The sequence below is a fragment of the Hemitrygon akajei genome, chromosome 5, assembly GCF_048418815.1.
Source record: "Hemitrygon akajei chromosome 5, sHemAka1.3, whole genome shotgun sequence".
In the NCBI taxonomy this organism is placed as follows: Eukaryota; Metazoa; Chordata; class Chondrichthyes; order Myliobatiformes; family Dasyatidae; genus Hemitrygon; species Hemitrygon akajei.
The window spans coordinates 84,907,323-84,932,994 of NC_133128.1; the positions used below are offsets into that span (position 1 = coordinate 84,907,323).

The 25,672-nt window shown below is 39.6% G+C and overlaps 1 protein-coding gene across 4 annotated transcripts in view; it reads right to left on the bottom strand.

Annotated features, from left to right (window-relative positions):
* fndc3a (fibronectin type III domain containing 3A) overlaps positions 1-25,672 on the bottom strand; it is a 244,020-nt gene that overhangs the window by 192,845 nt on the left and 25,503 nt on the right. For all 4 annotated transcript variants that reach the window (XM_073045939.1, XM_073045938.1, XM_073045940.1 and 1 more), the window contains one exon: positions 8,520-8,653. In XM_073045939.1, the coding sequence (XP_072902040.1) occupies positions 8,520-8,612 (93 nt within the window). In that variant the 5' untranslated portion in view covers positions 8,613-8,653. Of the gene's footprint in view, positions 1-8,519; positions 8,654-25,672 lie in introns of those variants that run through there.

The following is a 25,672-nucleotide window of genomic DNA, read 5'->3' on the forward strand; positions in this document are numbered from 1 at the left end:
GGGAGAAGCCCTCCCCACCACTGAGCTCACCTACACGGAGTACTGTTGCAGGAAAGAAGCATCCATCATCAAGGACCCCCACCACCAAAGTCATACTCTCTTTTTGCTGCTGCCATCAAGAAGATGGTACAGAAGCCTCAGAACCCACACCACCAGGTTCAAGAACAGTTAACAACCACCAGGCTCTTGAACCAGTGGGGACAACTTCCCTCGCCCCATCACTGAATTGTTTCCATAATCTATGGACTCACTTTCAAAGACTTTTCATCTCATGTTATCAATATTTATTATTTATTTATTTAATCTCTTCTGTGTTTGCAGTTTATTGTCTTTTGATCATTGCTTGTAGGCCCATCCTGTTGGGTGTAATCCTTTATTGATTCTATTGTGTTTCGCGGATTTACTGTGCATGCCCACAAAATTAATTTCAGGGCTATATGTGGTGACATACTGTATATGTACTTTGATAATAAATTTACTTTGAACTTTGAAGAGTGACACAAAATATTTATTTAGTTAATCTGTCATTTCTTTGTCCCTCATTACTACCTCTTTAGAGCCATTTTCCAGTGGTCTAATGTCCACTTGTCTCTCTTTTACTCTTTATATATATGAAAAGTCTTTTGATATCTTCTCTTTATATCATTGGCTAGCTTACCTTTATATTTCATCTTTTCTCTCTTTATTGCTTTTTTAGTTGCCATTGGTTGGTTTTTTAAAGCTTCCCACTAATTTCTGCTATATTATATGCCCTCTCTTTTATGCGGTCATTGTTTTCCCTTGTCAGACATTGTTCCATGTTACTCTCAAAAACTCCAGCTATGCTGCCCTACCATCATCCTTGCTAATGACTTTTTCTAATCAACTTTGGTCAGCTCCTCTCTCATGCTGCTGTAGTTTTCTTTATATATATATATATATATATATATAAAAAAAGAGTGCCTAAGACTTTTGCACAGTACTGTATTTCTCAACATGGACCGGAGAGTGAGTATGTAAATCTGATAGGAGCAAAGAATGTTGCAAATTATGAGGGTGGAGCACTGCAGAAGAGGCATGGGACAAGTGGAAGAGAAGAAGTGCCTGGATGGGAGCTATTGAGCGCCTCAGGAGAGGCATGGGACAGGTGGAAGAGATGAATGACCTGGGGTGGGGGTGGCGCATATGCAGACACATGCAGCAACCCTGAGACACCAGGCAAGGTCATTTGATTACAAACAACTGATTTATTAATCATTGCAGAATGTCTCTCTGGTGCTTCCCACTCCCTCCTCTCTCTTCCCCTTCCCACTCCCAGTCCACAATAGAGACAGAATCAGGTTTATCATCACTCTCCGAAGTCAAGAAATTTGTTGTTCTGCAGCAGCAGTACAGTGTAATGTGTAATATAACTATAGTAACATGCAAAAACCTTGGGCACCTAGCTATATATATGTGCTTAAGACATTTGCACAGTACTGTATTTAGCCAAAGGCCCACAAAATGTCATGGTATTACAGAAAAGATTCTAGCATAGTAGCTGATTGGCAGGAAGCAAAGAGTGGGAATAAAGGGAGGCCTTTTTTTGGTTGGCTGCCAGGGCTAGTGGTGTTCCACAGGAGTCGGTGTTGGGACCAATTCTTTTTACATTATATGTCAAAGATTTGGATGATGGAATTGATGGCTTTGTTGCAAAGTTTGTAAGTGATATGAAGATAGGTGGAGGAGCAAGTGGTTTTGAGGAAGCAGAGGCTACAAAAGGACAAAGATAGATTAGGAGAATGGGCAAAAAGTGGCAGATAGAATACAGTGTCGGGAAGTGTATGGTCATGCATTTTTGGTAGAAGGAATTTCTAAATGGAGAGAAAATACAAAAAACTGAGGCACAAAAGGACTTGGGAATCCTTGTGCAGGATTCCCTAAAGGTTAATTTGCAGGTTGTGTCTGTGGTGAGGAAGGCAAATGCATTGTTAGCATTCATTTTAAGAGGACTAGAATATAAAAGAAATGATGTAATGTTGAGACTTTATAAAGTACTAGTGAAGCACTTACCGAGTATTGTGAGTAGTTTTGGGCCCTTTATCTTAGAAAAAACTTTATGAAACTGGACAGGATTCAAAAGAGGTTCAAAAAATGTTACCAGGATTAAACAGCTTGTCATATGAAAAGCATTTGATGCCTCTGCGCCTGTATTCACTAGAATTCAGAAGAATGGGGGGGTGACCTAATTGAAACCTATTAAATGGTGAAAGACCTTAAGAGAGTGGACGTGGAGAGGATGTCTCCTATTGTGGGAGTGTCTAAAACCAGAGGACACAGCCTCAGAATAGGGGGATGTCCTTTTAGAACAGAGATGAGGAGGTATTTCTTCAGTCAGAGAGTGGTGAATCTGTGGAATTTGTTGCCACAGGCAGGTGTGAGACCAAGTCTTTATGTATATTTAAGGCAGAGGTTGATAAATTCTTGATTGGTCGGGGCATAAAGGGATAAGGAGAGAAGGCAGGATATTGGGGCTGAGAGGAAAAAATGGATCAGCTATGACAAAATAGCAGAGCAGACTCGATGGACCAAATGGCCTAAATCTGCTCCGATATCTTATGGTCTTATAATGCCAATACATCCAGTTTTAGCTTTTCCCTCTCAAACTGCAGGGTGATCTCTATTTAATTCTTCCTCTTGGAGTAGTTACTCTATATAACTTTATCGAAAACTGTTCAAACTACTGCACCCTCACTCTAGAACCTAGACTGGTCCATTATATTTGAATGATTGATTTTAGTACAGCCATGCAGGGTATTAGTGAAATCACTTTTATTTACGATATACTGGCAATGAAAGCACTCTAAATGAGATTTAGTACCTTAGCTGCTTGAATGATAGGGTTTTCCTATCACTAGCAGCTAACAAAATTGGTGCTTATTTTCTTTAAAGATCGAAGAATAAGAAGGGATCTTATTGAAGCATAGAAGATACTAAAGGGGGTATGATATAGTAAGTTTTGCAATGCTTCCACTTCTGTGTGAATCTCAAACAGGGGACAATATTACAAGAGGGCAATTAATAAAAACTGAAGTGCATACATACAATTTCTTGCAAAGGGTAGGAAAACTCTAGAAATCTATATCCTGGACTGTTGGCGGCTGGATCCATAGAACCGTAGAACATTACAGCACAGAAACAGGCCTTTTGGCCCTTCTTGGCTGTGCCAAACCATTTTTCTGCCTAGTCCCACTGACCTGCACCCGGCCCATATCCTGCTAAACCCCTCTCATCCATATACTTGTCCAAGTTTTTCTTAAATGCCAAAAGTAAGCTTGCATTCACCACTTCATCTGGCAGCTCATTCCACACTCCCACCACTCTCTGCATGAAGAGGCCCCCCCCCCCAATGTTCCCTTTAAACTTTTCCCCCTTCACCCTTAACCCATGACCTCTGGTTTTTTCTCCTCTAGCCTCAGTGGAAAAAGCTTGCTTGCATTCACTCTATCTATACCCATCATAATTTTATACACCTCTATCAAATCACCCCTCATTCTCCCATGCTCCAGGGAATAAAGTCCTAACCTATTCAATCTTTCTCTGTAACTCAGTTTCTCAAGTCCCGGCAACATCCTTGTAAACCTTCCCTGCACTCTTTCAACCTTATTAATTAGGATCACAGGAAGTTTTTAAAAGAGGAAGTAGATTTTTGTTTAAAGATTAGAGCAACTAATGGTTAAAGGAAGCTGGCACACAAGAGATAAGGTCTGGGGCAAATCAGCTCTCATATTGAGTAGTGGGGCAGGTTTGAGGGCTGCATAGTCTATTCCTTTCTCTATTTTCCTAAGAAACGACACATAGGTTTTTTTTAAATGCCGCTATCCATTCAAAGTATCATGATTCTGGTTCAAGATCTCCTATATGCTGCCCTGATACAGCACATTTTGCAATTCCTGCTTTTGATCAGTACCAGAGACATCTGCTAGAAAGTGAAGTGTAATAAACAGGCAAGACAAGAGTGAACTCAGTCATAATGTCACGCTTGAGGCCCTCCATTGATCAGGGTCAACCATGGATGGTGCATCCGAGCTGTCTACAATGACATGCCAGGCTTTAGATGTTTCAGAAAGGACAGGGAGGGAGGCAAAAGTGGTGGGGGCGTGGCACTGTTGATCAGAGATAGTGTCACGGCCGTAGAAAAGGAGGAAGACATGGAGAAATTGTCTACAGAGTCTCAGTGGGTGGAAGTCAAAAACAGGAAGGGGTCAATAACTCTACTGGGTGTTTTTTATAGACCACCCAATAGTAACAAGGACATTGAGGAGCAGATAGGGAGACAGATTCTGGAAAGGTGTAATAATAACAGGGTTGGCGTGGTGGGAGATTTTAATTTCCCAAATATCGATTGGCATGCCCCTAGAGCGAGATGGGGTGGAGTTTGTTAGGTGTGTTCAAGAAGGTTTCTTGGCACAATATGTAGATAAGCTTACAAGACGAGAGGCTGTACTTGATCTGGTATTGGGAAATGAACCTGGTCAGGTGTCAAATCACTCTGTGGAAGAGCATTTTGGAGATAGTGATCACAATGCTATCTCTTTTACCATAGCGCTGGAGAGGGATAGGAACAGACAAGTTAGGAAAACATTTAATTGGAATAAGGGGAAATATGAGGCTATCAGGCAGGAACTTGGAAGCATAAATTGGAAACAGATGTTCTCAGGGAAATGTACGGATGAAATGTGGCAAATGTTCAGGGGATATTTGCGTGGAGTTCTATGTAGGTACGTTCCAACGAGACAGGGAAAGGATGGTAGGGTACAGGAACCGTGGTGTACAAAGGCTCACAAAATGCTGGTGGAACACAGCAGGCCAGGCAGCATCTATAGGGGGAAGCACTGTCGACGTTTCGGGCCGAGTTGTGTGTGTTGTTTGAATTTCCAGCATCTGCAGATTTCCTCGTGTGTACAAAGGCTGTTGTAATTATAGTCCAGGAGCAAAGAGCCTACAAAAGGTTCAAAAAGCTAGTTAATAATAGAGAGCTATTAGATTATAAGGCTAGCAGGAAGGAGCTCAAGAAAGACATTAGGAGAGCCAGAAGGGCCATGAGAAGGCCTTGGCAGACAGGATTAAGGAAAACCCCAAAGCATTCTACAAGTATGTGAAGAGCAAGAGGATAAGATGTGAGAGAATAGGACCAATCAAGTGCGACAGTGGAAAAATGTGTATAGAACCGGAAGAGATAGCAGATCTACTTAATGAGTACTTTACTTCAGTATTCATTACAGAAAAGGATCTTGACAATTGTAGGGATGACTTACAGCAGACTGAAAAGCTTGAGCATGTAGTAGATATTAAGAAAGAGAGCGTGCAGTAGTTTTTGGAAAGCATCAAGTTGGATAAGTCTCCGGAACCGGACGAGATGTACCCCAGGCTACAGTGGGGGGGGGGGGGGGGGAACGAAGAGATTGCTGAGCCTCTGATGATGATCTCTGCATCATCAATGGGGACAGGACAGGTTTCGGAGGATTAGAGGGTTGCAGATGTTGTTCCATTATTCAAAAAAAGGGAGTAGAGATAGCCCAGGAAATTACAGACCAGTGAGTCTTACTTCAATAGTTCGTAAGTTGACGGAGAATATCCATGACAGGTAGGATTTATGAACTTTTGGAGAGGTATAATACGATTAGGAACAGTCAGCACGGCTTTGTGAAAGGCAGGTCATGCCTTACAAGCCTGATTGAATTTTTTGAGGATGTGACTAAACACATTGATGATGAAAGAGCAGTAGATGTAATGTATATGGATTTCAGCAAAGCATTTGACAAGGTACCCCATACAAGACTTATTGAGAAAGTAAGGAAGCATGGGATCCAAGGGGACATTGCTTTGTGGATCCAGAACTGGCTTGCCCACAGAAGTCAAAGTGTGGTTGTAAATGGGTCATATTCTGCATGGAAGTAGGTCACCAGCGGTGTGCCTCAGGGATCTGTTCTGGGACCCCTACTCTTCGGGATTTCTATAAATGACTTGGATGTGTGGAGGGATGGGTTAGTAAATTTGCTGACGACACAAAGGTTGGAGGTGTTGCGGATAATGTGGAGGGCTGTCAAAGGTTATAGTGGAACATTGATAGGATGCAAAAATGGGCTATGAAGTGGCAGATGGAGTTCAACCCAGATAAGTGTGAAAATATTGGTAGGTCAAATATGATGACAAAATATAGTATTAATGGTAAGACTCTTGGCAGTGTGGAGGATCAGAGGGATCTTGGAGTCTGAATCCATAGGACACTCAAGGCTGCGGTGCAGGTTGACTCTGTGGTTAAGAAAGCATATGATGCATTGGCCTTCATCAATTGTGGGATTGTGTTTAGGTGCCGAGAGGTAACGTTGCAGCTATATAAGACCCTGGTCAGACCCCACTTGGAGTACCGTGCTCAGTTCTGGTCACCTTACTATAGGAAGGATGTAGAAACCATGAAAAGGGTGCAGAGGAGATTTACAAGGATGTTTAAAAGGCAAACTCGAGGAAATCTACAGATACTGGAAATTCAAGCAACACACACAAAATGCTGCTGGAACACTGCAGGCCAGGCAGTATCTATAAGGAGAAGTGCTGTCGACGTTTCGGGCCGAGACCCTTCGTCAGGACGAAGGAACTCGGCCCGAAACGTCGATAGCGCTTCTCCTTATAGATACTGCCTGGCCTGCTGTGTTCCACCAGCATTTTGTGTGTGTTACAAGGATATTGCTTGGATTGGGAAGCATGTCTTATGAGAATAGGTTGAGTGAACTCGGCCTTTTTTCCTTGAGCGATGGAGGATGAGAGGTGACCTGATTGAGGTGTATAAGATAATGAGAGGCATTGATCATGTGGATAGTCAGAGGCTTTTTCCCAGGGCTAGCACGAGAGGGCATAGTTTTAAGGTGCTTGGAAGTAGATACAGAGGAGATGTCAGGGGTAAGTTTTTTTAAAAAAATGCAGAGACTGGTGAATGTGTGGATTGGGCTGCCTGCGACGGTGGTGGAGGCGGATATGATAGGGTCTTTTTAGAGACTCCTGGACAGGTATATGGAGCTCAGAAAAGTAGAGGGCTAAGTGTAACCCTAGGTAAGTTCTTAGGTAAGGACAGGTTCGTCACAACTTTGTGGGCCGAAGGGCCTACATTGTTCTGTAGGTTTTCTATGTTTCTATGTAAGCCAGGGCAGTACAATATAGAGAGCAAGTTGTTGCCCATGTAGCAAGCTCCCCCTCTTAATGTAGTCAATGAACCCAAAGGAATGGCAGAGACCATTTGTCACCAGCGGAGTCAAAGGAATTGCCAATCAGCGTTTAATTCAACTTGGCACTGCCTTAGGACTCCAGTTACAGATTTTTCCTCAGGGCTTACTTTAGAAGCCCTCCACATGAGTTTGTGTAGCCGCAAAGCAGCTGCCAACTACGGATGATGAGCCTCATCTGCCCAAAGTGACTGCTTTTAAGACACCAGTAACCTGCCTTTGCCCCTTCTCCTGGCAGTAAAAATGATTCTGCTGGGCTTAATAATGTCTGATCAATATGCACAGTTCATGAAGAATAACCACATTAGAGAAATCAATGGGCCTTTAAGAAAAAGTACAATTCACTCTCATATAGAAAGCTGAGCAGAAACGTTTGTGGAATAAGAGGGTTTGGGTTTTAAGAGCTTCCAAAATGAATGGATATTAATCAAATAAAGAGTACTGTTTCCAACATTATGCTGCTGAGATTCAAGGGGTGCCTCAGCAGTTTCAACAATAATCAGCCAAAAGCATTCTAATGTCAAATAATAATCTTTTGTATTTTTTAGAATCGTAGCACATCAGAAAAACAAACTTCATTTCAGATCCAATTACTGAAACAACCTGGTATTACTGTTTTCAGTGATTTGTGATTCACCCTGACATATCTCAAAGTCATGAAATTCTGCAATGCTCTAAAGAGTGGCAATTCTTATTGCTGGATGGCAAAGTTAGAAACACCATCTGTCAGTTCTTTATGCAATGGCTGTAGCTGGACTCCAGTTCCCCTTGCTAATATACTGACCTGGTATGGAATATCATGTCCTTCGACAAAAACTGGGATAAACATCTCTCCCCTCCCTCCCCGCAGTCTCTCCCCAACTCAGGACAATCATGATGTGAATTTCTTAAGTCTAGCTACACCTTTTAGAGCTTATGCAATTTTCAAATGAGTGTGCAATATTAAAAGAACGCTCAATTAAATTCAATTGAACCTTTGGGGATGGCAGAAGTCTCTTTTCGTACATCTTTGAGTGCAAGCCAGCCTAGTAACTATAGCCACTACACGTTTCAGGAAATGCATTAACTGCTCCATGCAGTGCAAGTTTTGTGCAGCAAAAAAAGGGTTGAAATTGGTTTCATGGCCTGTTTTCTTTTCAAAACTTTATCAGCAGTAGTTCAAAAGTAAAAGAATTTCAAGCAAACAAAACCCGATGTTTACTGTAAGATAATTTAAGAAGCTAATTAAAAAGTTATGAAGTAGTTTACAAAATCCTGAGGATGGCTTATGGCATTGCTCACCTGTGTCCCGTCTCCATTCACTAGAGGAGGTAGAAGAGACAAATCAACATTGAGAAGTGAGGTTGCGTCAAGTGGTGGTGGATTTTCTGCCATTATTGGAAGTATAGCCACAGACTGGTTTCTTCTTCCTACTCCTGGTTTAAAAGAAAGACAGTATTTTAATGGAAAATAAAATAGCTCTACATCTGATTTGATTACTTCCAAGATTTAAAAATGGTTTATGCTATCTATCAATTTAAGAAATTGGAGATCCTTCTCTCATGTCAGCCCCTTTCCATGGTTCAAATCCTGGTATCATTGAGATCCTTTGAATTTACTGCAGACATACCTTGTCCAGATCTTGAAAAACCTCTCTACAAAGTTCTTTGCTCATTACAGGTAGAATTCCATCTTATAAAAGTGCTCCCATGCTGCAAAACCTCACTAGGCCCCTCTCCTAAAAGTTGCCAGGAGCAGCATGGCAGCTGACAGATTATCAACATCCCCTACTTCCAAAGCTAACATGCCTACATTCTATCTTTAATAAGTAAAAGCCAAAAATTAAACAAAGTAGGAAACTTCATCTCCACATGCCATTGCATTCACGTTTTCAATGTCTCTTCAACAATGTTAGTTTAGTTTATACTTATTAGACAAAAAAAAATTCCTCCTAATTTCAGGACACAAATTTTTGAAGCTTGAAGTTCCTGGGTACCTATCTATCTTCTGCTGAAAGATTACTGACCTGAAACTTTTCTCCCTACACCAATGCTGCCTGACCTGATGAGCCTTTTCTGCAGCTGCAGTACTCTGCTTTAGAATTAATGCTTAATGTGTCTTCCTCTTGGACCTTTCTCTTATTCTAGTTTTCTTCTTAATGCATTCCTCTGGTGTTTCTTTGATCAAAATTAACTGCCTTCCCATGGTTGAAATGTCTAATTCTAGGGCAAGTATTTAAGGTGAGAGGGAGTAAATTCGAAGGAGATGTGTGAGGGTGGTTTGTTTTACACAGAAGAGTGGTGGGTGTCTGGAATGCACTGCCTTGGGTGGTGGTGGAAGCAATGTGACAGAGGCATTCAAGTGACTCTTAAGATAGGTGCATAAATGTGCAGGAAATGGAACAACATGGATATTGTGTAGGCAGAAGGGACTACTTTAGTGGGACACCTAATTACTAATTTAGTTAGTTCAGTACAACATTGTTCTTGTGCTGTACTGGTCAATATTCTAAGTTCAATCAGTGACAAAAAATAGTTCATCTGCCAAGATCCCCATTTCAACAAAATGCATGGTAAATATGATACTAAGCTCTTCAGTTATTGCTGTTTTCATTTCCATTATTCTCTCTTTGGTTTGGGAGGAAACCAAAATCCTGCATATTTGATACTTCAGTCTCCTGCCTTCACCAAACCTCTGGACTTCCATGTGACACATCATTCTCTTTTTTCCTTAAAGTTCAGGAAGTGATCATTGTAATTTTTCAACTCAATGAATACACTTCCCTCTAAAAATGTAGTTCTTGGCTTCCTCAGTTCTAATTCCAGGGTTATCAAGTATACTAAAACTACAGGTGTTACCTTAACGATACCTGCATGCTCTTGACGAATGCCTGAACCATGTTTGCAATACAAAAGATTAAGCCAATACCTCCCAGAAACTCATCTCTTTTGAAGATTCAGTACTTCCAAACCCATTGGAAGTCCTCTGCAAAGAACACAAATAGAAAGCTCTATTATACCTAATAAGGTTTCAATTCCTGTTCCCCTTAATATTTCATTTTAATGTTCTCTTCCCATTTTGCCCACTCTATTTATTTTAATCCATGATTTTTCCACTGCAACATTGCTATTTCAGGTGATTGAGTTTTGGTCCACATGAAACCCTTTCCATCTTAAACAGTTCTATTCATCATTACTTCTACTTTAGCAAAGATTCAACCAAGCTCCATTTAGCGCCAACCTCCTGATGTCAGTTGGAATTGTTCTCATCTTTAATAGGTTTTGTTAATTCATCAGCTGTCATCAGATCTAAGACGTAACAAGAGAACTAATCTTCAATTACAAGTATATGGAAATAATTCATATACAGTTGCAAGAAAAAATTTGTGAACCCTTTGCAATTACCTGGTTTTCTGCATTAATTACTCATAAAATGTGTCTGAACTTCATCTAAGTCACAATAATAGACAAACACAATCTGCCTAAACCAATGGCACACAAACAGTTGTACTTCTCATAAATACTGAGTACACCATTTAAACAATCAGAGTCTAGGTTCAAAAAAGTAGGTGAACCTCTAGAGTAATGCCTTCTACAAAAGCTATTTGGAGTCAGGTGTTTCAATCAATGAGATGAGATTAGAGGTGTAGGTTGTAGAGGTGCCCTAACTTATAAAAAAGACACAAAGCCAGGTTACTGACATAACCTCCTCTTCACTAGAAAGATGTTCATGTGCATCATGCCTCAATCAAAAAAAGTTATTAGAGGATCTTAGGAGGATTGTAGAGATGCATTAAGTCAGCAAAGGCTACAAAAGCATTTTTAAAGACCTGCATGTTAATCAGTCCACAGAAAGACGAACTGTCTACAAATGGAGGAAATTCAGTACTGTTGCTACTCTCCCTAGGGGTGGGTGTCCTGTAAAGAGCTCAACGTGCAATGCTGAAGGAGGTGAAAAAGTGCCCAATGTTAACAGCAGAAGACCTGCACAAATCTCTAGAACTTGCTAAAGTCTCTGTTCATGTGTCCACTATAAGAGAAACACTGAACAAAACTGGTATACATGGAAAGACACCATGGAGGAAACCACTGCTCATCTCAAAAGACCACCTGGATGTTCCACAATGCTTCTGGGACAATGTTTCATGACAGATGAGCCAAAAGTTGAATTTTTGGCAGAAATGCACACTGCTATGTTTGGAGGAAAAAGGGCACTGCAAAACCTCCTCCCAACTGTGAAGCATGGTGGGAAGAAGTATCATGCTTTGGGACTATTTTGCTGCCTCAGGGTCTGGACAGTTTGCAATTGTTGAGGGAACAATGAATTCAAAATTGTATGAAGACACTTTACAGGAGAATGTCAGGGTAGCAGTCTGTTACCTGAAGCTTAACTGAAGTTGGATAATGCAACAAGACAATGTTCCAAAACACAAAAGAAAATCAACAAAAGAATAGTTTAAAAAGGAGAAAATTCGTGTTTTGTAATGGCCAAGGCAGAGTCCAGACCACAACTCAGTTGAGGTGCTATGGCATGACCTGAAGAGGGCAGTTCATGCAAGGTATCCCAGAAATACTTATGAACTGAAACAGCTTTGTATGGAAGAATGGTCTAAAATTCCTCCTCACCGTTGTGCAAGTCTGATTAGCAGGTACAGGAAACGTTTGGTGTAGCTTATTGCTGTTAAAGGAGGTTCTACCAGTTATTAAATACAAGGGTTCACATACTTTTTCCAGCCTGGACTCTGAATGATTAAACAATGTGTTCAATAAGACATGAAACATACAATTGTTTGTGTGTTATTAGTTTAGGCAGATTGTGTTTGTCTATTATTGTGACTTAGATGAAGTTCAGACCACATTTTATGAGCAATTAATGCAGAAAACCAGGTAATTACAAAGGGTTCACAAACTTTTTCTTGCAGCTGTAGTTGTAATTGTGGAACTTAATTACAAATATATGAATTATTTCCAGCATTACAAAGGGCTATCAAAGAACAAACATAATTCTGCAAAGATGAAAATGCAGTTGAAATTAAAGATGAAATAGTCTGCTCCTAAGAGATCACCTCTAAGAAGTATTTATTAGAGTGGATTATTAGAAATGTGGCATGATAATCTACAACCAAATTTACCCTTGTGGGAATTATAGTTTCATTTTGCTTTATGATGCTATACGTTAATCTGTGATGCAACCAATATACTGATAAAATTGACAAGGGATAGACTTCCTTTTACTGCTTCTGTATATAGCAGATGAAAAATCTATATAAAAATACAGGGGAAGTAGGTTGACTGTAATGTTAACAAACTTCTTTATCCAATAAACCATAATAATGTACTTTTTTTTTAAACACAGCAATGCCAACACAAAATATGACAAAAACATCATTTTGCTTAACATGAGGAAATCTGCAGATGCTGGAAACTCAAGCAACACACACAAAATGCTGGTGGAACACAGCAGGCCAGGCAGCATCTATAGGAAGAAACACTGTCGACATTTTGGGCCGAGACCCTTCGTCAGGACTTCCTGATGAAGGGTCTTGGCCCGAAACGTCGACAATGTTCCATCATTTTGCTTAATGTCATTTGCAAACAAAAATGGCCCATTTGATCATAACTGGATAGAAAAAGGATAGTGAGAGGTTGCAGTATATAATATGAAATATTTTTTTCATACATAAAAAGTTCATTGATTTCTTACAGACAAAAGCCAATACTGCAGGCCAATTTTCCTTGTAATAACATACCATGCATCATTGGTTTGGTTTTCCAGTTTTGTTTAGCAACCATTTCTGATACATATGAGAATACCATAAAACGCTGGAAGAAGTCAAACTACACAATCAATTTCTACTGAAGTAATTTACTTAGGACAAATACTGTCTCTCCAATCAATGTGGCTGAATGCAGCAAGCATCCCAAACTAGTAATAAATTCATCCAGGGGCAGTGGTGTTTTTGGAATTTAGGAAATGGAGGGCTCTGTCACTCAGTATATTCAAGAAAGAGATTGATATTCAAGGGAAATGTGAACATGAGATCCTTCAATAGATCTATCAATAGATTTCTCAAAGCTGTTACACATTGATAGGTATTAGGAAGGCATATGATGTTGGCATTCATTAGTTGGGGGATTTTGTTCAAGAGCCGCGAGGTAATGCTGCAGCTCTATAAAACTGATTAGACCATACTTAGAATATTGTGTTCAGTCTGATCACCTCATTATAGGAAGGATGTGGAAGCTTTAGAGAGACTACAGAGGAGATTTATCAGGATGCTGCCTAGATTAGAGAGCATGTCTTATGAGAAAAGATTAAGTAAGCAATACTTTTCTTCTTTGAAGCAAAGGAGGATGGAAGGTGACTTGATAGCGGTATACAAGATAATGAGATGCAATGGACTGCCGGCATCATTTTCCAGGATGGAAACGGCTAATACAAGAGATTATAATTTTAAAGTGATTGAAGGAATGTATGGGAGGAGCGGGGGAAATCAAAGGCAGGGTTTTTTTTAAAACAGAGTTGCGGTTGCATGGAATGCACAGCTGGGGTGGTAGTAGAGGCAAACATATTAAAGGCGTTTTAGAGATTCTTTGAAAGGCACATGGAAAAAGAAAAAATGGAGGGCTATGTGAGAGGGAAGCATCAGTTTCTTAGGCTAAAAGATCACCAAACTTTGGTGGGTTGAAGGGCTTGTACTATGCTGCACTGTTCTATGTTCTATGAGAGAAATTGTGGCACTTTTTATTGAACAGCAGAGCAGGCACAAGGGGCCAAGCCTTGCATCTAATTCTTACATTCATATGCAAATACAGCAGGAAACTGAGACAACCATACTGTTGAATAGCAGCCATTCATTTCTAGATACTAAATGTATAGTTATTTGAGGATATACACAGTACATCATGCCATGCTTAGGTCATTTTAAACACAGGTGAAAAACTGCTATAGCCAGTAGAGCTGCTGCCTGAAGTTTTTGTTCAAATTCTCCCTCTGCTTCCATGGGTGGTTGTTTCCTCCCACAGCCCTATCATGTACAGATTCATTGGTCAACTGGTTACTATGAATTATTCCTAATTCAGATATGAACGGTAGGTAACTCTGGAGACAGGTGATGAGAATATGGGGGAAATAAGAATGGGATTATGGAGGGTTAGTTCATTTCCATGTTGTCGCTCTTTGAAGCAAACCACAAAATGTGCAAATTGAAGTACAACATATTAAAAAGTATTGACAGACAGACACACATACTTTATTGATCCCGAGGGAAATTGGGTTTCGTTACAGCCGCACCAACCAAGAATAGTGGAAAAAATATAGCAATATAAAACCATAAATAATTAAATAAAAATAAGTTAATCATGCCAAGTGGAAATAAGTCCAGGACCAGCCTATTGGCTCAGGGTGTCCGACACTCCAAGGGAGGAGTTGTAAAGTTTGATGGCCACAGGTAAGAATGACTTCCTATGATGCTCAGTGTTACATCTCAGTGGAATGAGTCTCTGGCTGAATGTACTCCTGTGCCTAACCAGTACATTATGGAGTGGATGGGAGTCATTGTCCAATGCAACTTGGACAGCATCCTCTTTTCAAACACCACCTCAGAGAGTCCAGTTCCACACCCACAACATCACTGGCCCTACGAATGAGTTTGATGATTCTGTTGGTGTCTGCTACCCTCAGCCTGCTGCCCCAGCACACAACAGCAAACATGATAGTACTGGTCACCATAGCCTCGTAGAACATCCTCAGCATCATCCGGCAGATGTTAAAGGACCTCAGTCTCCTCAGGAAATAGAGACGGCTCTGACCCTTCTTGTAGACAGCCTCAGTGTTCTTTGACCAATCCAGTTTATCGTCCATTCATATCCCCAGTATTTGTAATCCTCCACTATGTCCACACTGACCCCTTGGATGGAAACAGGGGTCACCGATGCCTTAATCCTCCTCAGGTCCACCACCAGCTCCTTAGTCTTTTTCACATTAAGCTGCAGATGATTCTGCTCGCACCATGTGACAAAGTTTCCCACCGTAGCCCTGTACTCAGCCTCATCTCCCTTGCTGATGCATCCAACTGTGGCAGAGTCATTAGAAAACTTCTGAAGATGGCAAGACTCTGTGTTGTAGTTGAAGTCTGAGGTGTAGATGGTGAAGAGAAAGGGAGACAGGACAGTCCCCTGTGGACAACAAATTAATACATAAAGCAGGACTGTCCATTTGTAAACTCTGAAACTCAAGTGCAAATTCTAGTTTGTAATAATCACTAACTAGAAAACTGCCTTCTTTAATTAAGTTCTAGAATGATCCCAGTCAAAAACAAGCCTACTTCAAATTACAGGTCTTCCCTATATCAAAATGTGCAGAGTAAGTAAATGCACTTAAGAATTTAGGAACACAAAAAATATTCAATACGTATGAATTGCTTCTCTATCTAACTCAAAGCAGGAAAAAATAAACTCTGAGTCAACAGTTTTATGTCTTAGGCAATTAATATTTTTATTAGTTTGATTTTTTTCGACTGAACTTTGCCCATTAGTTGACAATGGAAGAAGATCTTGGCTTTAGCTATCTTCCAGAAAAACAAAGTCCCAATGTTACAGGAATTTACTTTAATAATTAAAACAAACTAAAACATTGCTTTAGATGGAAAATTACAGTTTCTACTAGAATTCAGAGCACTTATTGTGCACAAATAAATCATTCTGCTCTGTTGACATTTTGCAACAGGCATGCAAGCAGTGCAGTCCATATGCCCTCCCAAAAAAAACTAAGTGATTAAGAGGTAACCTCTCAAAATAATTGCAGATACAAAAGCCATTAAGACCATAAACTATAGAAGCAGAATTAGGCAATTTAACCTATTGAGTCTGCTCTGCCATTTCATCACAGCTGATCCGATTTTCCTCTCACCCCCAATGTCATGCCTTCTGCCCATACCCCTTCATGGCCTGACCAATCAAGAATCTATCAACCTCTGCCTTAAATATAAAGACTTAGCCTCCACAGCTGCCTGTGCAAAAGAATTCCACAGATTCCCCACTCACTGGCTAAAAATATTCCATTTCTCCTCCTTATCTCTGTTCTAAAGGGATGGCCCTCTTTTCTGAGGCTGTCCTTCGTCTTAGACTCTCCCACCATAGGAAAAATCCTCTCCACATCCATTCCATCAAGGCTTTTCAGAATTTGATAGGTTTCAATGAGGTTACAACTTAATTCTTCTGAATCCTGGAGAATACAGGCCCAGAGTCATCAAAATGTTCTTCATATGGCAAGCTATTCAATCCTGGAATCATTTTCCTGAGCTTCCTTTGAACCCTATCCAGTTTCAGCAGATCCTTTCTAAGATAAGGGACCCAAACCTGCTCACAATATTCCAAGTGAGGCCTCACCATAAAGTTATAAAGTTTTAAAATTTATAAAGTTTCAACATTACATCTTTGCTTTTATATTCTAATCCTCGTCAAATGAGTGCTAATCGCATTTGCCTTCCTCACCGCACACTCAACCTGCAAATTATCCTTTAGTGAATCCTGCACAAGGACTCCCAAGTCCCCTTGCACCTCAGTTTTTGTATTTTCTCTCCATTTAGAAAATTTTCTTCTACCTAAGTGCATGACCATACCCTTCCCAACACTGTATCCATCTGCTATTTCTTTGCCCATTCTCTTAATCTGCCTAAATCCTTCTGTATCCTCTCTACTTCCTCCAAACTACCTGCCACTCTACCTATCTTTGTATCATCTGCAAACTTAGCCACAATGCCATAAATTCCATCATCCAAATCATTGACATATAATGTAAAAAGAATCAGTCCCAACACGGACCCCTGTGGAGCACCACTAGCAGACATCCCACCTCTCCCAGAAGTTCTGGGAATCTCCCGCATATTGATAGCAGCTCCCTGACGCCCGCAAATATATACAATATCCCAGAAATCGATTTTTTTGAGAGCACCATGGCAGAGTGTTCCAAAAAAGAAAATATAAAACGTACTTCACCTCAGACTATACTAAAGTGTACCCCTGCCTAATAGGGGTCAAAAATAATGACAGTGTGACTTCTCTATTGCCCATGGTGGGTTAAATCACTGTTGAGGTGAGTTTAACAGGTGTCATTTAGTCATTAGCATAGCTAAAGTTATTTAAACTAGCTGGCCAGCTGCTAAGGAGCTACTCTATTTCAGACATCCCATCTCTCCCGGAGGTTCTGGGAGTCTCCCACAAATTGACGGTGCTACCTCCCTGAAATGAGTTTTTGCAGGGTGGGATGCCTGCACTAGTCACCAGCAGCCAGCCAGAAATGGCTCCCTTTATTCACACTCTTTGCCTCCTGCCAATCAGCCACTGTTTTATCCATGCTAGAATCTTTCCTGTAATGCCATGGGCTCAAGCTTGTTAAGCAGCCTCATATGTAGCACCTTAACATCAACCAATTCTTTGTTTAGCCTGCTTAATACTTCTTCAAAGAATTCCAATAGATCTGTCAGGCAAGATTTTCCCTTGAGGAAACCATGCCAACTACAGCTTATTTTATCTGCCTCCAAATGCCCTGAGACCACTTCATTATTACTCAATTCCAACATCTCCCCAAACATTGATATCAGACTAACTGGCCTATAGTTTTCTTTCTTCTGCCTTTCTCCCTTCTTGAAGAGTGGAGTGACATATGCAATTTTCCAGTCTTCCGGAACCATTCTAAAATTTAGTGATTCTTGAAAGATCATTACTAATGTCTCTATGAACTCTTCAGCCTTCTCTTTCAGAATTCTGCAGTGTACACCATCTAGTCAGGTGACTTATCTACCTTCAGATCTTTCAGTTTCCCAAGAACCTTCTCTCTAGCCATGGTAACTTTACATACATACTTCATGCCCCTGACACCTAAAACTTCCACCATACTGCTCGTACCTTCCACGGTGAAGAATGATGCAAAATACTTATTCAGTTCACCCACTATTTCATTGTGCCCCATTATCACCTCTCCAGTATCATTTTCCAGCGGTCCAATATCCACTCTCGCCTCTCTTTTACACTTCATGTATCTGAAGAAACTTTTGGTATTCTCTTTTTTATTATTGGCTAGCTTACTTTCGTATTCCATTTTTGCCTTCTTAATGACTTTTTAGTTGCCTTCTGTTGGTTTTTTAAAAGCTTCCTAATCCTCTGACTTCCCATTAATTTTTGCTCTATTACCTGCCCTCCCTGGCTTTGGTGTGGCTTTCACTTCCCTTGTTAGCCATAGCTGTGTCACCTTGCCTTTAGGATACTTCTTCCTCTTTGGGATGTATATATCCCATGCTTCCAGAAATTCTAGCCATTGCTGAATTTGCTTCCAGAAACTCTAGCCATTGCTGCTCTGCTGTCATCCCTGCCAGTGGTTTTTTCCAATCAATTCTGGCCAACTCTTCTCTCATGCTTCTGTAATTCCCTTTACTCCACGCTAATACTAACACATCTGACTTTAGTTTCTCCTTCTCAAACTTCAGGGTGAATTGAATAAAATTATGATCACTTTTCCCTATGGGGTCTTTTACCTTTAGCTCTCTAATCAATTCTGGTTCACTGCACAACACCCAATCCAGAATAGCTGATCCTCCAGTGGGCTCAACTATGAGCTACTCTAAAAACCATCTTGCATGCACTCTTGAAATTTCCCCTCCTGTAATCCAGCACCAACCTTATTTTCCCCATCTACCTGCATATTGAAGTCCCCTATGACTATTGTAATATTGCCCTTTTGGCATACATTTTCTATCTCCTGTTGTAATTTGTGGGCCACATCCTTTCTACTGTTTGGGGGTCTGTATATAACTCTCATCAGGGTCTTTTTACCCTGGCAGTTCCTGAGCTCTATCTACAATAATTCAACACACTAACCCTATGTCACCTCTTTCTGATTATTTGATCTTTTACCAACAGAGCAACACCGCCACCTCTGCCTTCATGCCTATCCTTTTGATACAATGTGTATCCTTGGATGTTAAGCTCCCAGCTATAATCTTTCAGCCAGGATTCAATGATGCCTACAACATCATATCTGCCAATCTACAACCGTGCTGCAAGTCCATCTACCTTTTTCTGCATACCGTGTGCATTCAGATATAACACCTTCAGTCCAGTAATTACCTTTTCGAATTTGTCCGCCTTTTACGTTATAACCCATCCTACACATCGTGTCTGATTGTAAACCAGCTACCTCATCTTCAGCGCTATTATCCGCCTTTCTTACAATACTTTTTTGCATTTAAATATAGGCAGCACAGGACACTAGTCAGTGTGCTCAACACTTTGATTCCTAACTTTATCTGAAGTCTAACCAACATTTGCCTCCACAACCTTTCCACTAACTTCTGGCACTATGGTTCCCATCCCCCCCCCTACAGCTCTAGCTTAAACCATGCTGTGCAGCATTAACAATTCTTCCCACAAGGATATTAGTCCCCCTCCTGTTCAGGTGCAAACTGTCTGTACAGGTCTCACCTTCCCTAGAAGAAAGCCCAATGATCCAAAACCTTATGCTTTCCCTCCTACACCAAATCCTTAACCACATATTAACCTGTATAATCTTCCTAGTTCTGGCCTCACAAGCACATGGCACCAGTAGCATCCTGAAATTAATTTCAACAGGTACTGTCTCATATGAAATCCAAAAGCAGAAGGGGCACAGATTAACTACCGAAACCATTACACTATTCTAAAAGGTACCATCTTCTTAGTATTTCAAGATTCAATGCAATGCATAACAATATATAGTAATAAGAAAAACAATATAAAATGAAAGCAACATCCTTACAAATAACATGAATCCAGGGAAGCTTGCTGGGATAATATTATCTAATTCATACCGATACTTGAAATGAGCATTGCCATCAGCTCAATTGTGTGGGGGAAAAAAGGATGTTATTATGAGATTGTGCTGCAAGCGTTGTCAGGAGAACTCTGCGAGAGTTAGTTTCGTTTACTCCCACTTCACCAATCACACCTTAACAAAGGATTGTGTCATTTCCTACCTGGCACTGAAGTCACACAGTAAATCAGTTTATCTCACTCCTGGATGAAGACTGGCGATTTTTTTCTCCATTGGGATCACAAAGCTCTCCTAGGGCTCAACAGCAGCTTCTGACTGAAGTGTTAGAGTGAGTAGGAGGGTCTTGCAAGTTCCTCACTGTGACATTATTAAAAGACAAACCCAACTCATGAAATTCCTCACAATATACACAAAATGCTGGAGGAACTCAGCAGGCCAGGCAGCATTTAGGAAAAGAGTACAGGAGGAGGGACTTGGGGGTTGATGTTCCTGTTGTGTTTTTTTCCTGCAGGGAGAGGGGATTTTGGGGGTTGATGATCATGCTGCCTTTCTTTTCTTTCTTGGTTTCATGGCTTGTCCTGATGCTGTATGACCTGCTGAATTCCTCCAGAATTTTGTGTGTGTTGCTCAGATTTCCAACATCTACAGATTTTCTCTTGTTTGTCAGGAAATTCCTCTTCCAGTTTGACTTTCCAGGTAGTGTTTTATCTAGTATCTTGATTTTTGAGCTGGTCATTTACTAGCTATTATGGCCCACTCGGCAACAATTTCAAAGTCAAAGCATCTAAACTCCCAGGGAATCAATGCATGTGGCCACCTATGTGGGTATTAGTGTAGAGTCTAGTGTAGAGTCTAGCCTGGATTCAACTCCCTTGTTGCTGAACTAATACATCACTCTTCAGGTTACGTTGATATTCAGATATCTGTATCTGGATCAGGTTTCTTATCACTGGATGTAAATTACATGAAATGTGTTGTTTTGCATTAGTAGTACAATGCAAACACATAAAAATTACTATACTTTACAAAATAAATACAGTGGACTCAAGTTAATTGGGACACATCAGGACCAGTATATTTTGGCCCAATTAACTGGCTGTCCCAATTACCTGAAGTTTCATGGAAATGCTGTGGATTCCAGTTAATTGTGCCATAGGTTAGCTGATTATTTGGGACAGCTCTTAAAGAACAAAATCTAATTGAGAAAATTGCCGGGATCCGCTTTGTTTATTTGGGACACTATGATGCTTAATTCAACAGGAGACTTGCCGAACAGTTTGTAACTGGTGTCAGTCAAAATGCTTGTGTGACCATTGCAGACTACACCATACTTAGAGTGAACAATTTCTAAATAGCATCAGGTGTGTGCTTCTGAGATGCCTACTGGTTGCTGACGGATTAACAGCTTTTTGAAGCTGCTCCTATATTACCTACTATATTACCTGCTGTTTCCAACCTGTTTTTAAATCTTGCTTTTAAATGTAATATTGTTTTATTATGAGGGCTGCCAAAGGTACTAAGAAAAAAAGAGGACCTTCCTGAAACGTTGGAATCTATTATGGAGACGCTTCGGAAACATAAAAAAGAATTCTCTGAGGAATTCCAGCAGAATTTTTAGCAACTCAGCTCTGAAATTAAACAAATTGATGTAAAACTTGATTCTATTCAAAAAACCTTATGTGAACATGATAAACGACTACAGGAGAATGAAGATACTCCGACGGACGATTTTGGATGCGAAAACTAAAGATCTGCAAATGCTTTGTGAAAAACAGTCAAAGTCTAATGAAAAATTAAGACAGAAGATTATCAACTTGGAAAACAAAGTAGAAGAAATAATCTATGAATTCTGGGTCTTGAAGAGTAAATGCATATATGTCAAACTCAAGGCCCGCAGTGGAATTATCTTTGGCCTGCGAGATAATATCTAATTACTATTAAAGCTGGCCCCAGTAATCGAAGCGCCTATGACGTATGATATGGCTAATGTTGAGTTTATTCAGGTACCAGGTTTTCAGGGTTTTTAGTGTTTATTCGGCAGTCTTCTTCATAAGAAATGGAATTTGTAAAGTGAAACACTTTGTAGTTATAGCACAGACTGAGACACATGAGAGCAGGCTGAAAAAAACAGAGGCAACAAAAGCTGCGTTCGCACGCGTCCGACTGATCTGGCCCGCATGAAGCTGCATTTTGCTCAATCCGGCCCGTGACCTAAAATGAGTTTGACACTCCTGAGTTAATGGAAGATAATCAGCCTACAGAATTCTTTGCAAACTTCTTGCCAAAATTATTCCCTAAGATTTTAAAAGTTCCACCTAAGATTGACCAAGCACATAGATCGCTCGTGCCCAGACATATCTCTCTCCCAGAGGAGAGAGGCCCCGATCTGTGATAACCTGTCATGATTTTCAAGGTAACTTTTAATTTGTGAATCCCGCCAAAGAGGTATAATTGATTACAACGGTCAGAAGATCAGAATCGTCGATGATTATTCACCTGAGGTGATGAATGAGCGCTTCAAGTTTAAAAAGGTTATGTCGGAACTGTATAACAAAGGTTTTAAGCCATCTCTCCATTATCCTGCTGAGCTCAGAATTATCCTGAGGGATGGTTCTTGGAAATGATTTCATTCGACACAGGAAGCCCAAAAATTTTTAAATGCTTAAGTTTGACTACTTAACATTTTCCTACATGAATAATTGCTTCTCTTACTTCTGATATGCCTTTGTAGCTAACTCTCTTCTTGAACTCTTTACTTTACTTAGAAAATAAGATTTTAATGAGTTAATACCTTGCGTGTTAATGTTTTGAATTTTGATAGTTTTTTAAAAAATATTTTACATTATACTTTTTTTTTTAAGGTGTTTTTTTCTTTCAATAAGGTCTAGCTGGCTTTTTCTTTTATTTAGTCTAGTTGGAACGCAGCTAACCTTGAAAATTTATTTGCTAAACCAGTAGGCTTTCTTTGTGAGGGTCATGTCAGTAGGTTTAGCTGTCGACTGTCTATTGGTCGACTTTTTGACTTTGGGAGGTGGGCTGTTTTGGTCTCTTGGCCACATCTGTTGCCTGGTTACTTTATCTTAAAGTTCATTGTTTGGATTTAATATACATTTCAGTGGTTACTATTCTAACCTTTCTTTTAAGTAGTACTAAAATGGATAATACTATTAATTTACTTAGTTTTAACGTTATAGGATTAAACCACTCTGTGAAATGGAATATTTACCTATATTAAAAAACTTAAGGTCCCAATAATTTTTTTTACAAGAAACTCATGTTTGTAAATGTGATAATTTATGTCTCTTCAGTTGTTGGAAAGGTCTACAATTTCATTCCTCCTTTCAGGCTAAGTCTAGGGATGTTTCAATTTTTATGGATAATAGTTTCTTTTGTTCAACATAGTGTGTGATACTAATGGGCGTTCTGTTATAATATCAGGAAAATTAAATAATAAATTAATGGTATTTGCTAATTTGTATGCCCCGAATATAGATGATCCAGGGTTTTTTTAGTGATTTTTTTCACTTCTACCTGATTTAGGTCTTTACTCATTGGTCTTGGGTGGAGATTTTAATTGTTGGTTAGACCCAGTTTTAGATCGATCACCTTCTAAACCAGCAATACTTAGTAAATCAGCCTTGTTTATTCAATCTTTTCTAATGAAATGTGATATTGTTGATATTTGGCATTTCTTACATCCAATAGATAAGGAGTATTCATTTTTCCCCATGTCCATCATATGCATTCCAGGATTGATTTTTTTTTTTATTGACAGCCAATTGATTCCATTAGTTCGATCCTGTGAATATAAAGAGATTGCTGTTTCAGATCATGCTCCTCTGTTTTTATCTTTAAAGCTCTCTGGTTTCCTTCAAATAAACAGATTTTAGCGTTTTAACCCAACTTTGCTATCAGATAAGGATTTTAAAAAATTTTTGGAGACACAAATTATTGTTTTTTTTAAGAGAATACGTGAGAAGAGACTTCTAGTCTTATTATATGGGATACCTTTAAAGGTTGATTTATATTTGTGCGTATGGGCTACGCCACAGCCTACGCCATAGCCCTGATTTTTCACTTCTGCATTGCTCTACGCCGTAGCGAGCATGCATTGGTGTGCGCCAAAACACTAGTTGACGGTCGGGTTTCTATGCCACTGTGTTGAGTTTCTTCATGAGAGATGTGGACGAGGAACATTTCAAACATTTTCGCATGTTGTCAGGTAGATTTGACGATTTGGTTCATCTATTTCATATTGATGTACGCGCAGCCTACAGACGTGGCGGAGAAGAAGCAACTGGAAATGCGTAGGAGGAAATGCAATAATACCAAGTGGACCAATCACAGTTGTTGCGGTCTGTGTCGCCGTGACACGTGAGTAACTTTTCTGGCGAGGTGCACGTCACCCTACAGTATAGATGTGACACACAAGTATAAATCAGCCTTAAGGTGAAATTATTTCTTATACTGCAAATGTTGTTAAGAAAAAAGCTAACAGAGAGAATTGAACTAGCTAATCAGCTGAAACAACTAGATCAAAAATATGCCTTGACTCCAGAACTTGCTTTATATAAAAGGCATGTTGAAATTAAAACTAAATATGATCTTCCTTTAACATATCCAATTGAAACTCAACCCCTAAAAGATAAAAGTCAATTTTATATTCATGGAGACAAAACAGGTAAATTATTGGCTAACCAGTTAAAAACCTTTAAACGGCAAATTAAAGAAATCTGTAAAGCTAATGGTGATATGACAACTGACCATTTAGAAATAAATGATACCTTTAGAGAATTTTACTCTAAACTTTAGAGTTCTGATTCTCCTAAAGATAATACAGTAATGAATAATTTCTTAGATCAATTAAATATCCCTATACTTTCTGATGATAACCGAAAACAGTTGGATCAACCTATTTCTTATGAGGAAATTGCCAAGGCTATATGTTCATTGCACTCGGGGAAGGCTCCAGGTCCCGACGGTTTTTCTGGAGAATTTTATAAAGCTTTCACCTCATTGTTTATACCTCATTTATATTTAGTCCTTTCAGTCTCCTTTAAGTTGGGTAGGTTGCCACAATCTTTTTATGAAGCTTCTATTTTACTTATTCTTAAAAGGAATAAGAACCCAACTGAATGTTTGTCATATAGACCTATTTCCTTACTTAATGTTGACTATAAAATCCTATCCAAAGTTCTGGCTCATAGGATTGAAAATATTTTAACATCTATTATCTCTGATGATCAGACTGGATTTATTAAAAATCGATATTCCCATTTTAATATTCATCTTTTATTAAATGCTATTTACTCTCCTTCTAAATAGATATCAGAATGTGTGATATCCTTAGACGCTGAAAAAGCCTTCGATCAGGTTGAATGGAATTACTTACTTAAAAACTTCAAAAAATTTAATTTTGGGCCCGATTTTATTCAATGGACTAAATTACTTTATTTATCTCCCTCTGCTCAGGTTCTTACCAACTCTCAGAATTCCAAACCATTTAAATTTCAAAGTGGAACTAGACAAGGTTGTCCCTTGAGCCCTTTGCTTTTTGATCTGGCTTTAGAACCCTTAGCTATTGCTTTCCGGGAATCTAATGATATCACTGGTATTTTAAGGAGAAGTATAACTCACAAAGTTTTGCT